The following is a 16,205-nucleotide window of genomic DNA, read 5'->3' as shown; positions in this document are numbered from 1 at the left end:
TCTTCAGGAAACATTACAGTTCCTTTAATATTGTCAAAGTATTGGAGATTCTCTCCCTGTGGTACTGCTTCTGTCTCTCAACAGATAACAAATTGGAAATTAGAAAATGAAAGAGAGGGAAAGGGAAGTTCTTTTCCAGTGGTTGAATGTGTAAATTTCAGTAATGAATGTTGTGAACGCTGGTTGTACCTATTAGATTTGGATATTCATATTTTCTTTGCGTTTAGGATAAATTATTTAATAATTTACAAAATGGAGAATTCCTAACACATGTAATGGAATTCCACTAACAAACCACATAACTCCTCAGTAACTTCAAAGTAACTTTATCACAGGTACTGTGATAGTTGACTTCAACCACAGCTCCAGAATACAGGTTTGAAAAGTGTTAGATCTTGCACCAGAAAATGTTTTGTTTTCTCCTTTTAATATTGTGATTTGTTAAAATACATCGGAAACACCAAATCCAGCTTCGTGTTTGTGTTCCCGCTCCTCCTTTTGAAAAGCTGAAAGAGAACAACAACAACAAAAAAGGCTTTTCTTGGGGCCCTCTCTGCTTTGTGGGGAAGTTGAGTGTTCAGGCCCATGTTTTCTAGGAGATTAAATAGCTCAGAGATTTTTCAAGGATTTTTTAAAAGAAAAAAAATCCTGTCACTTTCAGGTCACTGATTTGGTTGCAACCATATTTAATAATGTTTGGAATGCCAATGATGTCTGGAATGCATCCCTTGGGAATTACCATTCTGTGTCTTATTTAAATGAGGTAGCACTCTTCCCATCCTAAGCTTCCATCCATGGTGGCAGGTGCTAGTTAGAGACAAGAACACATTGGCCCAGAGATTTTGATTTTTTTCTCCACTTAAGGGGAACTTAGGAGGGGGAAAGGAATTAGTTAGTCATTAGTGAGTACCCACTTTGTGCTGGGCACTGAACAGTCATGGCTACATATTTTCCTCAGAGCAGCCCTTTCCGGAGATATTCTCTCTAGTTAATATTTGAGGACACTGAAGATCTGCAAACAAATTGGAAACACCTGAATACAAAAATGGTGGGGCTGGTGGTGCCTGGCCATGGGACTGATGTCAAACACTGCATTGCTTCTACTTCTTCTAAACACTGTTTTCTGAGAGAAGATGAGATGGCTGATGGAGCAGGCATCTAGAATGAAAACTAAGGGACTTTTAAAGGGAGGATCCAACTCGACTTCCTTATTTTGACTCTTAGTTCTTTGGGGATCAGTCTGTAGAGAAGGAAGCATTGGTTTTTAGAGACTAGCTGCACCAGTGGCCTCTGTTTCCCCTCTGGTCTTTGGAGCAGAGTACTCTCACAATGGGAAAAGTTGGGAACAGTAATTTAAGCTCTGCCTTTCCATTCCTCTCAAGAATACTGGTTTAGCACAGTCACTTTGCATGAACAGAATATTAGTAATAATAATGTTATTAGTGCCCATCATTTGTTGAGTCATATTGCTTATGTCCATCTAACATCTGCATTATCTGTGAAAGCAATTATTATTATTGACACCTAATATTTGGGAAAACTGGAGTTTGGAAAGATTAACTTGTCCAAGGACCAGGGCTAAAGTGTAATCCTCCTAATTCTAACTCTGTTCTGTCCAACTCCTAAGCCTGTGCCTTTTCAATTATGATATACAAATTAAGTTTGCTCATAGACCATTCTTCTAAATAATCCATGGTGTCTGTCTCCATCTCTTACATTTGGACTATAGTGATAAAGGTTCTTTATGTTATGTATTTGTTAACCTTCAAAACTAATTTCTGATCCCTTAGATTAATTTTGAAAAGCAATTCTCCTCACTAGCACAATCTGTGATTTTGTTTCATACTTGCTAAATTCATCTGAAAATTAAAAGCAATGTATTTTTTCAGTTTTATCACTTCAGTATGGTGTTGAGTTGGGGTCTAGATTTCGAGCCTAACACATTTGGATTCAGATCCAAAGTATATCCTGCTGATACGTTAATAGTTGGTAACTCTATTTGCTGTGTAACCTTGAATAATTTATTCAAGCACATTAAGTCTCGATTCCCTAAGTCACAGGATTTTGAATATTAAATTAGATACATAAATGTCATCCTTGGCCCATAGTTGATAAGAAATACATGATACATCACTATATTAGCATTATTAATAAAATAATAATTGAGTAAATGCTTATTGAATTCCTGTGTTGCAAGAAACATATCAGGCAGAGAAGAGGTTATAAGGGAAACTTCAGAAGTAAACCATGGTCACTAACCCTAAGGAGTTTACATACTAATTTGAGAACTAAGGTAAGCATGCCAAAGGTCATAATAAAAGCCATAATAAGAGAAGTGTTATATATGTGTGTGTGTATGAGAAAGAGAAAGATTATAAAAGAATACACACACACACACATACACACACACACACATATATATGTGCATGTATATATATGTATATGTATATATGTATCACAAAGACCTCTGGTAGTTCAGAAGAGGAAGAGATGATCTTTATTGGAGGGGTGAAGAAAGGCTTCATGAATAAAATGGTGACATTTGAGAGCAACTTGTAGAAGATGCCAAAATGGAGTTTGGTTGAGTCAGGACATCACAAAAGCAGCCAAATGCAAGCTCATGCAGCTGCTTGGCAGCAGAAAATGCAGGCTGTACTCTTGAAACAGGGTCATTTATTGTGTTTCTAAGAATGGTGTGTGGGGAACACAGCAGGTATGTGGCTGAAGAGGAAGACTAGGGTCTCTTTGATGAGTCCTGGAATAGCAGGGTGAGTTTTTCTCAATTGTTGGGAATTGGAGGGGTGGGTATTGTATGATAGGTGGTGTTTTAGAACATTTTACGGACACTAGAGTAGGGCTCTTCCATTATTAAAATATCTACATAGGAAAATTTTAAACTATTATCCTCCTTAATTGTGCTTTCAGAAAATACCTATAATGTGGGCTCATCTAAACATCTGCTGTTCAGTTTGGTCTGTATAGCATTTGCCGAAGCACCAGGAACAGAATTTACAGATATAAATTTAATTAATGATCTTTAGTGCCCATTGATTTGAAGATCTGGTGATGACAATGGTTTCTGTTCAAATTTGGATGCAGTGGTTGACTAGCATTGTGCCTTTGATCTCTGAGAAGTACACATGGTTTGAAGGAGACAGAGCTAGCCCATTCATCATCACAGAGCGAGAACCAAGTCGGAGAAAACTAGCACCAAGCAGGCAGGCATGAGGGTTAGGGAATATCTGATTCCTTATGTCTGCCTTAGGACTCTGAGACTCTGAGCAGTGTAGCCACTGCTCCTATCCTGAGGGTGTTGTGTGGTGGTGGTAGATGATGACAGAAAGTATCTCACATCCAGAGCTCCACCTTGTGAGATCCAAGTGCCCACTGTTTTCCCACGACTCTCCTCGCTCAACCTTGTCTTGAGTGCCTGCTCCTATGCCCTAACATAAGTTAAGTACTTACATGCTTCACATATGTAAGTAGCAGAGTAGTGCCTAGATATATAGGCATTAGCTACCATTAGTCCTCCCGGGGTTATGATGATTAATCAAGATAACCTATTTAAAGCACCTAACAAAATACCTTTGTGTGTCAGTGGAATTCCAGGGTTGGCAAAATATCAGAGGTAGACAGAGGCCATCTAGCTCAATCCACTCACCTATAAAAGCTGGGGAGTTGGAATGGCAAAAATAATAAAACTCAAGTCAGAACTTATTTTCAGAATTAAGTCGATGATTTCTAACTTTGACGACATCTTCATTTCTTCAAGTGGGCTCACATTAGCTCAAACTTCCAGGCATCAGGCACTGGTTAGGTACATTCAGTGCAGGGCTTCATTTAACGCACAGTACGGTAGTACCTACTGTAAGCATAGGTACTACCTTTAAACACTTATACATGAGAAATCTGATGTCTAGTGAGATTGTATTTTAGACTTGTATTAAATTATTTAAATCCATTAATGTAATTAATTTTCACAGTAAACTTAACAAAGGAGACTTAGATGTAAAAAGGTTAGGTGACCAATCTGGAATCCCACAATCATCAAAACCTGTGCATGTACTTCTTTTTGTTTTATACCTTTTTTCAAGTACAGTAAACAAATCCTTAAAAGTTTTTTTGTCATAGTGATTCAATACTAGAAAAGTCAAAATTTTCTCAAACCTGTTATTTTCAGTTTTAGCTTTTCTGGTTTGATGGGAAGCATTGTGTTCCAGGGTAAAAAATGCTTTCAGTGTGTGGTGGAGGAACCTGTTTGTTTTCTATTAAGTTTGATACGTGGAGAGGTGGGTGGCAGCAGAAAGAGTTCACAAGTATTTCTGTTCTGATCTGAAGCCATATTTCTTTTCTCTGTAGCACACACTCACACAGTGCCTTTATGCAGGTCCACTCTCTGATCCTAGATTTGCAAACTACTATGCACAGAACACTGAGGGCCTTCTGTTTCTAAAACATGTTTCTCATAATGGGACCTAGCACTAGATTCGGGGAGTGGTGGGCACACTGACATTGTGTATAAATACAGTCTGTATGTATATATGCATTTTTCTAGTGAGAGCCTCCATGGCTTTATCAGATTGTTAGAGATGTCCAAGTTTCCCTAAACATTAGAAATGTCTCTCTGAGGGTTTATGGATTTGTTTAAACTCCTCCTTCTGTCTCTTAGGATCTTGCTTTAGATATTCTCATTCTTATTCACTCATTCATGTGCTCTCTCCTCCTTACCCTCCTTACCTCCCTGCATTCCATTTTGTCTCTTTTCCTGTTTATCCCCTTTCCTTTGCATAGGAATAAGAACTTGTGATGCTCAGGGGAGAACAAAGGCTCAGGAATCTGAACACTAGCTAGCTTTTCCTCTCCTGTTCTTCTCCCTTTCCTTCTCCCTGTCTCCTCCTTCCCCTGCATCCCAATCACACATTAACCCTGTGGCTTCTCTGAGCCAGTTACCTTACCTGAAAAATGTTGAATTATTCCCTCTACCTTTCTGAACAGTTGTGAGAATCAAATGTACTGGAATGTGCTTTGGAAACGATAAACTTCATACATATGAGAAAAACACAGTGTGAGCAGATTACATGAGTTCTGTAGCCAGCTGGTCACTGGAGGTAGCTATACTGCTCATAGTATAGCTTTGCCAGTCTTACTTTGTGGTGTGAAAAAAATGAATAAGCGTTTTATACTTCTTTTCTAATTTTCCAGAATAGCAAAAATAAATAAAGTGAAAATCCAACAGTATGAAATGGTGTCCTAACTATGACAGACTATTACTTTAATACCCAATGTTGTTTTTCAAAATATTCCAAGATTATTTCAAGATAGTTTCAAGATTATTTTAATAATCATCCCATTCATTTGAGTAGTTTTCAGGAAGTGTTTCCCGGGAGCAATGTTGGCACCATCTGTTAAGTGGGCATGGTATCATATTAATTTCTAAATTTGTACTGTGCCAAAAAGGCATTATTTGTAAAAGTTTTGAATGATAATACATCACTTATGTACTAGGTACAATGCTATTAATTGAGCTTGTATAATGAGTAGGGCATATTCACTGCCCTTCCAAAGTTCAGATAATATATATGAAATTATATTTCCAAGTTTCAGTTCTGTCTGTAAGATCTAGATAATGATACTTAGCATGATACCTTATAAGAATTAAATATAGCATGTGGTAAGTACTTAATAAGTGATAGCTTCTCTTTTAGCATAAATGCCAATATATATTTATTCATAGAACACAGAAAAATGACATCATGTGTACGTAATCATTTTTGTTGAATGACTGAGGTAAAGTATTTATTCTTCACGTTAACCCTTTCAGATAATATATGCAGTAACACATCTAGGGAGCTTAAACAATTCTCTCCAGTTGGTAAATGACACATAGAGGATCTGAATCTATCATTTCAAGTCCAATTCTCTGATGGGTACGTGCAGTTGCACACTAATTGATTCACAGCATTAATGGTGGCATTCCTAGAAGATGGGAGAATTAGAGAATATTGATTATGTATCAGTGTGCTCTTTACAGTATTCATGTGCTTGTTAATGTACAGGCTCAGTTACAGCCAAACATGAACAGGGGAATTTAAAATATATGTTCCAAAGACAAAACTTCATTGGTTCCTAAGATGGGTGGAATAGCCAATAGAACTTGATTTTCCCAGCTCAGCATTCCCCACTATACAAGTCGAGAAGGCAGGCTCTGATGTCAGAGTTCTTAACCTCAGTTATGTTAGGAGGATCCTTTCATCAGACTTCAGAAAATCATAGGAATATCATTTTGATGGAAGATATTTTGAAATATGTGAAATGGAGTTCTATATTCAGTACTATTTAAACTATTTCTGAGAATGCCAGTTTTCACTCAGCAGGCTGGTTACTTTTTTTGTCTTATTATGACAGATGTAGTTTGAGAATCACTGTCAGTAAAATCACCATTTTTTTGGGTAAAAACAAAATCCTAGAAATGTTTTTCCAGACCAAGTGCATTTAAAACTATAAAGAGTCTTTTGTGGACATTTCTCAGTGGGAGAACATGTATGAGTGAGGGCATATATAATGTGTGTGTGTGTATTTGTAGTATGTACTGTGTAGTTGCATGTTGTGTGTGTGTGTCTGTATATATTTGGCATATAATGAATTTGGAATTTCTTGTGTGAATTCATTTTTAGCTCCCTTACTTCTAAGTTCTGTAATGGTTAGAAAAGAACTTTTGGGGACCCTCGGCTCTATCCTTCCAGATCTAGCACCAACTCCTCTGAGCAGATCTTGGACTCCTCTAGGTAAAACAGCTGTATTTTCCTCTATGATTCTTTTACCTCTTTAACAAATCAGGGCATTAAAATAACCTTTGATCATGCTTTATGTTGTATTTATTTTTATTCATGTTACCACCACTAGACTTGAGTATCTCAAAGTTAGAGTATGATCATCTGACTGAGGCCAATTTTGTCACATCCAGCTCTTCAGTTATTTTTGGTAGATAAGTTATCCAGGCACCAGTTGACGTTTGTGCGGGTGAGGTTGTAATGACCGAATCTTTCTGAGCATGGAGTTAGTTAATTATCATTCATTAAAACAGGCAGAATGGTCCACATACCCTGTTATGTAAGTCCAGTGAACTGACAGCTTTCAGTCCTTTGAGGTGTCGGTGTATGAAGCCCTGCATGAAAGGTTCAGCACAGCCAAGAGACAATTCCCTGTCCTCAGGGTGACATGCTTCAAGCTCCCAAACTAGTGGCTGGACCATAGATTCACTGAGAATAAGCCATTGGGGTATAAGGTTACAGGCTTCACTGGTGTCTTATACCATGTTCATTCAAGGGTGTAAAGTATCTCCAAACTATTTTAGCCAATCAATGTGGCTTAAAATTCTTTAATTTTGCTGATGAACAGTCCATTTTTAGCATTCAGCATGTTAATTAAAAGTCAGTATTTTCATCAATAAAAAAAATCATTTATCTTTGCAATGCTAATTAAATCCATTATTAATTAACATACGGACAGCTAAAGACTGTAGCAGCCTCTGTGGAGTGAGACCTTTCTGATAAAATGCTAATGACTGCCCAAGCTTCCTCCTCCCTGCCTTCCTTTTCCATCTTTCCCTAAACAAATATTTGCTGAGCACCTTCCATGGGTGGCATATCTTGAAAATAAGGCTAAAAGAGGTTACTTGACTTCTCTAAATCCCCAGCCCACGATTAAAGTTGATTTCTCCCTTCCCCAAATCTGTCAAAGTGGTACCATGACAAAAAAACAAACAAACAAAAAAACTTACGGAATCCACAGGCTAGTTAAATACAGATATAGTCCTGCCATAGCTGTGTATTGCCGCAATAACTTGTGACCTTGCCACTCTAAGGGAAGCAGGATTTGTACTGATAGAACCAGAACCTCTATGTAGAGTATATTGTGTACTGTTTCTAGTCTGCTGATCCCGTTCTTTTTTTAAGAGTGCCTTCAGCAGTACCAGGAAAAACTGTACTTTCCTGTCAAGATTTTTTATCGAAATTTCAGTTTTAGCTTTTCCTCACACTGGGGTAGACAAAAGCACTTTTCACACTGAGAGGCATCTTGTATGTCCAGAGATCTCATCAAAGCAGCAGGCCATGTCCTCACAGACACCAAAACTGAGCGGTGTCAGATACAGTGCACCTGGAGCCTCCTCTTGTAATTTAAAATGAACCCCTGACATTCCTAATTAAAAAGCAGAACGACATCTTTGGGCTGGGACGACATCCTCCGCCTGCACATGCGCCTTTGCTGCATAGGGTTTGCTCAGCACTTCAGTGAATGAAGAGACTTAGTCAAAACTACGTGACGCCCCTTTTGGTCTTTCACAAAGAGACCTTTGTTTCCTTGGCTCTGTGACTCCTCAGCACATCATTACTTGGGGGTCTCCTTTTCATTTTTCCTGGGGCTAAGTCTAGAATACAGATATAGGAATCCAGTAGCACTTTATTCAAGCAACACTATCAGGCTTTTTCTGCCATTCCATTTTTGGAAAAGATGGATGAATTCAGTGTGAGAGAGAACATGCTTCTTTGTAGCTGGGATTTTTTGGTCTTGAAAGAGGCCTTAGAGATCATTTAGTTTTGTCTCTTAATTTTCATATGAACGACCAGAGAGATTAAGTGATTTACCCACGGCCATGCAACTAATGAAAAGTAACACAACTAGTTAACATATATGGGTACTCGGCATATATCAGCTAATGCTGTAGGTGCATTTTACAGATTAACTAATCAAATCCTCATAACAATGGAAGTGGATACTATTGTTTCAATTTACAGATGAGGACGCCGAGGCACAGAAAGATTAAGCAACTAGCCTGTGACTCCACAGCAAGGAAGTGACCTACATTGGCAGAATGGCTTCATGTGCTTTTAACACAGGAATGGTCCTCATCCCCAGCACCAAGTTTTTTGCTGTCTAGGGGAGTGGGGCTTAAGACCACCTGTGACAAATATTTCTGTATACCTGAATTAGTTGGGAGAAAGAGAGGAAGAGTATATCATTAGTATGATAGCTTTTTTTCTTGTGACTTCATAGATGGGTCAAAATAATTTTGCTGAACATTATATTTATAATTAGCACTTAAATGATAGTAAAGAGATAGTAGCAAATAAGAAAAAAGAGCACTTAATTCCAAAATCATTTGGTTCTGTGGGGCCTTCTTTTAAGTTTCTAACATCAAATCTTTTCAGACAAAAAATAGAACTACATTTGAAACTCTACAAGTGGATAAAACAAAAATCTAACCATTTTGGTTCATAGATTTCATATTCTTACAGTGTGATTTTAACATTACACAATCTAATGTAGTTATGACACTATACATAATTAACATAGAGCAGATATGCTGCACCCAAGGCATAGTCATTACATTAACTGTGGCAACTCATTAGAAGCATTGAAGAACTATTCAGTGGTGTAAGTATTCCAAGGAAAAGTGTAGATATTGATATATTTTGCAGTCTTTTATTTTTTTCGGAAGGGACTTAGGGACTCTCAAAATGATTGCAAAAACCCTTGGTCCAATCCTGTGGTGCCATTTCCTTGGAAGCACCAGTGATGTGAGGCCGCAGTTCTCTGCTGTGCTGGGCTTTATGTTTTTCCACCTGCTCCTCATTCCCATCTATTTACATACTTCCCATCCTTTAATGTAGGTGACTCCAGTCCCACCTCCTTGATAAGTCTTTGATGCTTCTAGTCAACAGTGATCTATCTTACTTATAAGCTCCTTTTTGAATAATCATCTTTCCCCTTATTTCATACACTTTCCATAAAAGAGAAGAGTAGTTGCAGGTATGGGATGGGGAGCTAGAGAGAAAGCCAGACAGAATAAAGGAACAGTAACAATCATGCATTATTTTATGGAAATAGTGAATGCAGAGTATTGATAATGAATTCTGTGTATGCAGATTTCATGATGATCTAAAATTAAAACAAGTAAGTAAAAGGAACAGTGACTTACTGGCCTGACAGGCAGATAACCTGAGATTTCTTCCCCGCTCTGCCGCTTTCTACCTTTGTGGCCTTGAGGAATCAAGTAGCTTTCTAGCTTCTGTCTCCCAGGATAATGGTTTGGAAGAGTTTGAACTCCATGCCCTCAGGGCAGGAGACCCTCTCATTGCTCCCTGGGGCAGCCTTCCCTGTGTACAAAGCAAACCTCACTATTAGATCGCTGTGTCTTACAATGAAATAAAGCCTGTCTGTCTGTAGCTTCTGGTCATTGGCCTCCTTTACCTTTTGAAGCCATATAGAACAACCTGTGTGGTCTCTCAATGTGTAAAGCTACTTTTCAGTTCTCTGACTCTTCTCTAAAAAGATATTTAGTCTTCATCATCACATGAACATGGATTTGAGTCCCTGCCACCATTCTGGCTGCTCACATCTGACTGTACTTGAGAGGTCCTATGTTTTTAAATGTGGTATCAGCACTGAATGGTGTTTTTCAGATATACCTTCACCTTGGCAAAGAGAGCAAGAGTTTTACACACTATTTTTTCCTTAATGCATTAACTTTGGAGTCTGTATAATGTCACCTGTGATCAGTTATCTCATCTGTAAAGGGAGTAGTTTAAACTTTTTGTCAAGTAGGCAAAAACACAGCACCAGGGATGTACACCGTTGTCCCCTCCACATGACCACAGCAGACATGGCTAAGAGACTGTGGCATTTTCTTTCCATCTAATACTGATTCTGGGCTTTCAATCCTTAAGACAGAACTCCAGGCACCCTCATCTCATTGGTTTTGACATCATTGCTATCATTTGTCAGATGATTATTAAAATGATTTGAGTTGTATATAGCTTATACAATACTATTACATGGTTTTTCATTATAATTACATACAAATAATTTGCCCATCAAAAGGTGATAAATTCCTACAGACCAGCAAATATGTCTTGTATATCTTTGCCTCTTGCTCACCACCACGTAGTGCCCAGTACAATACCTTTTAAATGGTAGATATAAGCAATGATCTTTATATTTTAAGAAAACAAAATTAGAGAAGCAGAAATTAAAATTATTTGGTACTCTTTCATAGATATTTAAGTTATAAAGTCCAAATTATTTTTCTAAAATCCATCTTTAATGTTTTACTTTATTTACCCATCCCTGACTTCAAATAGTTTCCCTTATATATTCATTTAATCAGTTTTATAGAATGTAGTTCAAAATAAATCTTACTTACCTCAAATGGAGAATATTTTAAAGACTATCATTTTGCTTAAATATTTAACATCATTTTTTTGGCTTTGTAACACTATTTTATTTCCCTATGTCTTTAATTGTCCATTGCACATACTTTTATAACTTTAAATTGCCATTATTTAAGCATTTATGCAACACACGATCTTTTTTCATCAGGTGTGATGTTTTCTGTATTTTAAATGCTTTGCCATTTTTCTAAAGCAAATTGGTTGATTTAAAGAGCATATCATCTTCCATTCTATTTTGAAAATCAAACTTATGATATAATTTATACCTGAAATTTATATATGTGGTAAATTAGAAAACTTTTTTGATGTTCTGATGTAGAAGTCAGATAGCTGGCAGTGTTTCTAAATGAGATGAGTCATGATTTTATTGTCAGTCAGGGTTTATGAGTCATACTCTGTACATTTTCATTAGTAATCATAAATTAACAGTTGAAACATTTGACACAAAACATGAACTATTTTTGAGAAGAATTTCCTCAGAGAGTGATAAAAATTAATAGTACTTTAGAGAATAACATTAATGAGTAAAGAAAGCTTCAATGCTGGTTGGACAGACAAATTACTTATGACTTCAATTAACTTAAGGAGGAATCAGGGAAAATGAAATTGGGATTTTATTGTTTATGGATACTTTGCATTGAGATTTAGGATTTCCCAATGAGAGTGAAATATCAAACAAGTGCACATTAGCTTCTCACATTATCAGATGGGTACAAATGCAATAGCCCTCTAACAATCATATTGAAGCCCAATGATGTGGTATTTAGGAACTCATTCTTTCATTTATTCATTAAAAAAAACATTTACTGAGTCTTCCCTGGACAAGGCTTTGTGTATATAATACATCTACATGTTCAAAGGTGGAAGAAAGGATCCTGCCCTCAAAGAACTCAATATATGATGTCAGTGAAGAGTTAAAGTATGTGAATTCTGATAACTGGCTGTGGGAGTAGGGTGAAGAAGATAGAAGGAATCAAGAGAGAAACTTCTGAGAGGAGGTGATCTTGGCTGGTCATGGAAGCCAGAGGAGGGCTGTTCCAAGCAAAGAGCATACATGAAGTGATTGTGGCTGGAGAAACCTTCATAGGTTGAAGGAACTCCAAGAATGTCTGGAATGGAAAAGAGTATAGCACAGAAGTAATTGGGATCAGAATATAAGGATGTTCAATAGAAAATACATTACAATAATACCCAGAGATTGGAGTCAAAATTCTCTTACCAGCCTAAAGAGGTAAACCGGAGGTACATCTCTTATCTTCACTCTGTCTGTCTACAAAATGGAACATCTAAATCTGCCTGTCTTACAAAGTAATTCTATTTCTGTGACTGCTATTAATTTAGTAAACTAAAATAAAAAAAAATTCGGATATCATTAGAGAGTTTTTAGGAATCTAGTGCAACCTTCATCATATAAATCTTGGCTTTGGCAGCCAAATGTGTTCCAGAGTACTTATATTTTTCCATTTTAAATAAAAATAAAACTGTGACATAAACTTTCAATTAGATGCTGATGCATTAATCCCTCTACACATATATCACATGATTTTAAATTATTACTTGCAACATGGACACTGCTAAAAACCGATATTTGTGTAATTATGAAAGCTTATGTTGGTATGCACAATTAAAATTTAAACTGGCAAGCATATTTTTGTTACTCTTGCTATGTTTTGATTCTATAATTAGGTCATTTTGACTGCATTTTCTAAATGATATCGCAGGTGTGCTCACCTGTATAGTAAATGTCTTCACTCTCCTCATTTCAAATTGGAAATTAAAGTGAAATATATATACATCTGTATATTGCTCTATAAATTTGAGGATATGATTATGCAATTCTTTTAGGAAGTATGGATTGAAATTTATGTGAAATTAAACAGTACTATTCTTCGTAGGTGAAACTCAGATTTTCCAGTTTATGATATTAATTAGAGGTGCTTGGTTTTCTTACAAGATGCTCTATCCTTCTAAGTTTAGTCATCTAATTAAGGTTTCCATTCATGGGAAATGACTTTAAAGAGCACATAAGACAGGCTTTTACACAAACAAGCTTTGATTGGATTAATTGGATTTGCATAAATTGTATGATGTGAATGTGCTAGTGTCTTGGCTTTATTCATTTAGGAAGGAGAACTTAGAGGAATTTGAAAGAGGAAAGACATTAAAGATTGCAAAGGAAGCGTATAAACTTAGGTTAATGGCAAAAAACAAACCATCAAGAGGTAACGTAGTCAATGCTTCGACAACAGAGAAGCTGGCCAAGCCTGGAAATGCGTGGTAGAGGGAAAAGAGATGGGATATTCAGACAGATCACAGAATTCTGGTTTTGTATTTTTTTCAAAAGAGCAGGGATCTAGAGCAGCCCTGTGCCTGCCATGGGTGTAGTTACAGACCAGAGGCGCTGGTGGCATACACTTAGGACTGAGGGGGCCAAGGCAAGGATGGCAGCTTGGGTTACAGGCAGGTAGGCTTCTGGCAAGTGGCTGTAATAGAGGGCATCAGAACATCAGAGACTGGTGCTGTTCTATAGTTGCTGAAGAGATGGCAGCTGGAAACTTGGACACTGGGGAGTAGGGCAATATGGAGGAAGCAAAGAGGCAGTAAGGAGGAGGAAGTCACCTGTGAGTAAGACAAGGTGGGCTGGTCAGAACAGGCAAGTCCAGAAGGTCACAGGACAGGACCAGTGGTGTGAAGAGGTCTCAGGCATGCACTGGGGCTTGGTGGCATCCGAGACTAGGAGCCTCCCAGCAGGCAGCAACCAGGGTCTCAGAAATCAGTCCTGAGCAGAGCCTGAACAACAGATGTGAGGTAATGGAATTAAGGAAGTCTTGATTTGGAATCAAACTTCTGACCTTACCACTGCTAGTGCAGAAAGGATCTGCAGAACATTCATTCTGGCATTCATGTATTAAATAATAATAAAGTGCCATCAACAATAGTAATAACGGGACCTGTTATATTTGCATGAAGCTCTGTCAGTCACAGAATGGCTCACAATAATCACATACATGATGAGTATTATAATCATTTAGAGACAAAAAAACCCAGCCTCAGGAAAATGAGCTTCCTCATGGTTTTGCAGTCAAAACAGTGGCAGAGCTTAAATTAGAACCTGTCCCTGGTGTTGTAGACCTTTGTAAAGTACTTTGCAGTGAGTAAAGAAAACAACTGGTGTGAAAATAAATGAAGAGGGTGCTTTTGATCTCAGGCAGTTAATAGCCTAGTCAAGAATCCAGGTTCATGCAGAAATAACCTTAACATTTCAAAAACTCACTTCAGTGCAAGGAATACCTGGTACTTGGGTGGGGGCACTCAGACACTGCTTTATGTATTAATAAATAGTGAAATGCCGTGGCCATCCAGTGAAGAAAACAAATCAGTTTGAACTAACTCTATAGAGAAAGTTTCTGTGAGAGCATGACATTTTAGCTACTCAATGGCAGAATGCTACCATGAGGGACAGGTGTGTTTGGATGTGTTAGGAGGGAAAAACAACTAATTTATTGAGGTAGATTTAGAATCAGACATACTTGGGTGGATCCTGGATCTACTACTAATTAGTTTAACATGGCACCTGTTACTTGACTGAATTGATTCTCAGTTTTCCTGCAATAGGTGCTCTTTGTATAGGAGCTAATGATTTTGAACATATTAATTTGTGTCTGTGGGGTAATTTAATCTTCACAACAGTTCTATAATTTTGTTTTATCATCATCCTTTTGAAAAAGAGGAAACTGAGACAAAAAAAGTTAAGCAACTTAGATAATGTTAAGTAATTTGAAAGCAGAAGGTCTTCCTGGCTTCAAAACATTCTTTCTACCACTGTCCATTGACATGAACGGTATGTATTGAAAGGATCCAAGGGGAGTTTTGAAATGAAGGATCGTGCTTCTTCCATTTAGTCCATTTGATTGAATTAGAGAATGTAGAAGGAGAAAGAGCTGGGAACAAAAGAAGAGAGCAATAATTTATGTGTGACTGAAACAAGTCCAAAATGTAACAATGAACCATCACTGATGGAGAAAAGGAGGTTTAGAGGATGGGATAAAAATTCCATATGAACATCAAATAGCTTAGATGCCAACTGAAAATATAATACCTGTAAAGTTAGGTAAGATAGGTCTAAAGATATAAACAGACACAACTAGTGAATCAGACAATATTGAGTTGAAATAAACAACCAGAATAATTTATGTCTTGTGGGTGTTTTGAATTGGGAAAAAATAGCTAGGCTAGTAAGAACATTAAATAGGCTGGACATGAACAAAAGAGTGGGTTCTAGTCTCTTCCCAGAGAAATGTCTGTGATCTATTTGGATTTAACTATCTTTTCACATCTCCTTCTGTCAATTCTGCTTTTCCTAAATTATTCTCAATTGATGTAGGATCCCAGATAAATAGATACCATAAAAGTGTAAATGGTGAGGGCTTGTGGAGTCTCATAGTACCATAAAAGTGGAAGCTGTCCTGTGACTGGGTATGTGATATGAATCAAGAATTTTTAATATCTTAGAGTATTGGCAAAGGCATGAATTCTGAGCCACACAGTTTGTATATGAGTGTGTGACAGGGTGATGAAACATTAACACCAAGGCATGGCCATGGTGTCAGGTACACAGAGTCTGTCCAGTCAGATCTTACATCTACCATAGATTGACGCCATTTATTCAGATGGCACCTATTCCACTTTGTGCATCAACCAAGCCAAGTCTCTTTTCATTTGTCCAAAATCTCTGTCCTTCCCTTACTTCCTCCTTTCCTCTGTTCCTTTCTTTCTTCAGCAAACATCCATTGATTATCTTCTCTGTTCCAGGAACTGAGCAAAGTTCTGATAATTCAAAGATAAGTTAAAGAGTTAGGAATTCATAGTTGAGATTTGGCCATTATAGACATTAGAGGAATTGAAATTCATTTCTACTTTTCTCCCTTTGCCTTTTGATAGACAAAAATTTGGAGCTGTCAAAAGAATTTACAA

General features: G+C 37.3%; 2 protein-coding genes across 5 annotated transcripts in view; one reads left to right on the top strand and one right to left on the bottom strand.

Moving 5' to 3' along the window:
• PLPPR5 (phospholipid phosphatase related 5) overlaps nt 1–16,205 on the top strand; it is a 131,728-nt gene that overhangs the window by 1,304 nt on the left and 114,219 nt on the right. The window lies entirely within an intron of this gene.
• The window catches only part of LOC108400423 (uncharacterized), a 116,969-nt gene that overhangs the window by 44,333 nt on the left and 56,431 nt on the right, over nt 1–16,205 (bottom strand). The window contains exon 2 of the mRNA XM_073232861.1: nt 451–506. Within this exon, the coding sequence (XP_073088962.1) occupies nt 451–506 (56 nt within the window). The remainder of the gene's footprint in view (nt 1–450; nt 507–16,205) is intronic.

The sequence above is a fragment of the Manis javanica genome, chromosome 4 (genome assembly GCF_040802235.1).
Source record: "Manis javanica isolate MJ-LG chromosome 4, MJ_LKY, whole genome shotgun sequence".
NCBI classification, from domain to species: Eukaryota; Metazoa; Chordata; class Mammalia; order Pholidota; family Manidae; genus Manis; species Manis javanica.
The sequence above is the reverse complement of the archived record's forward strand: the minus strand, read 5'-3'. Positions and strand labels throughout refer to the sequence as shown.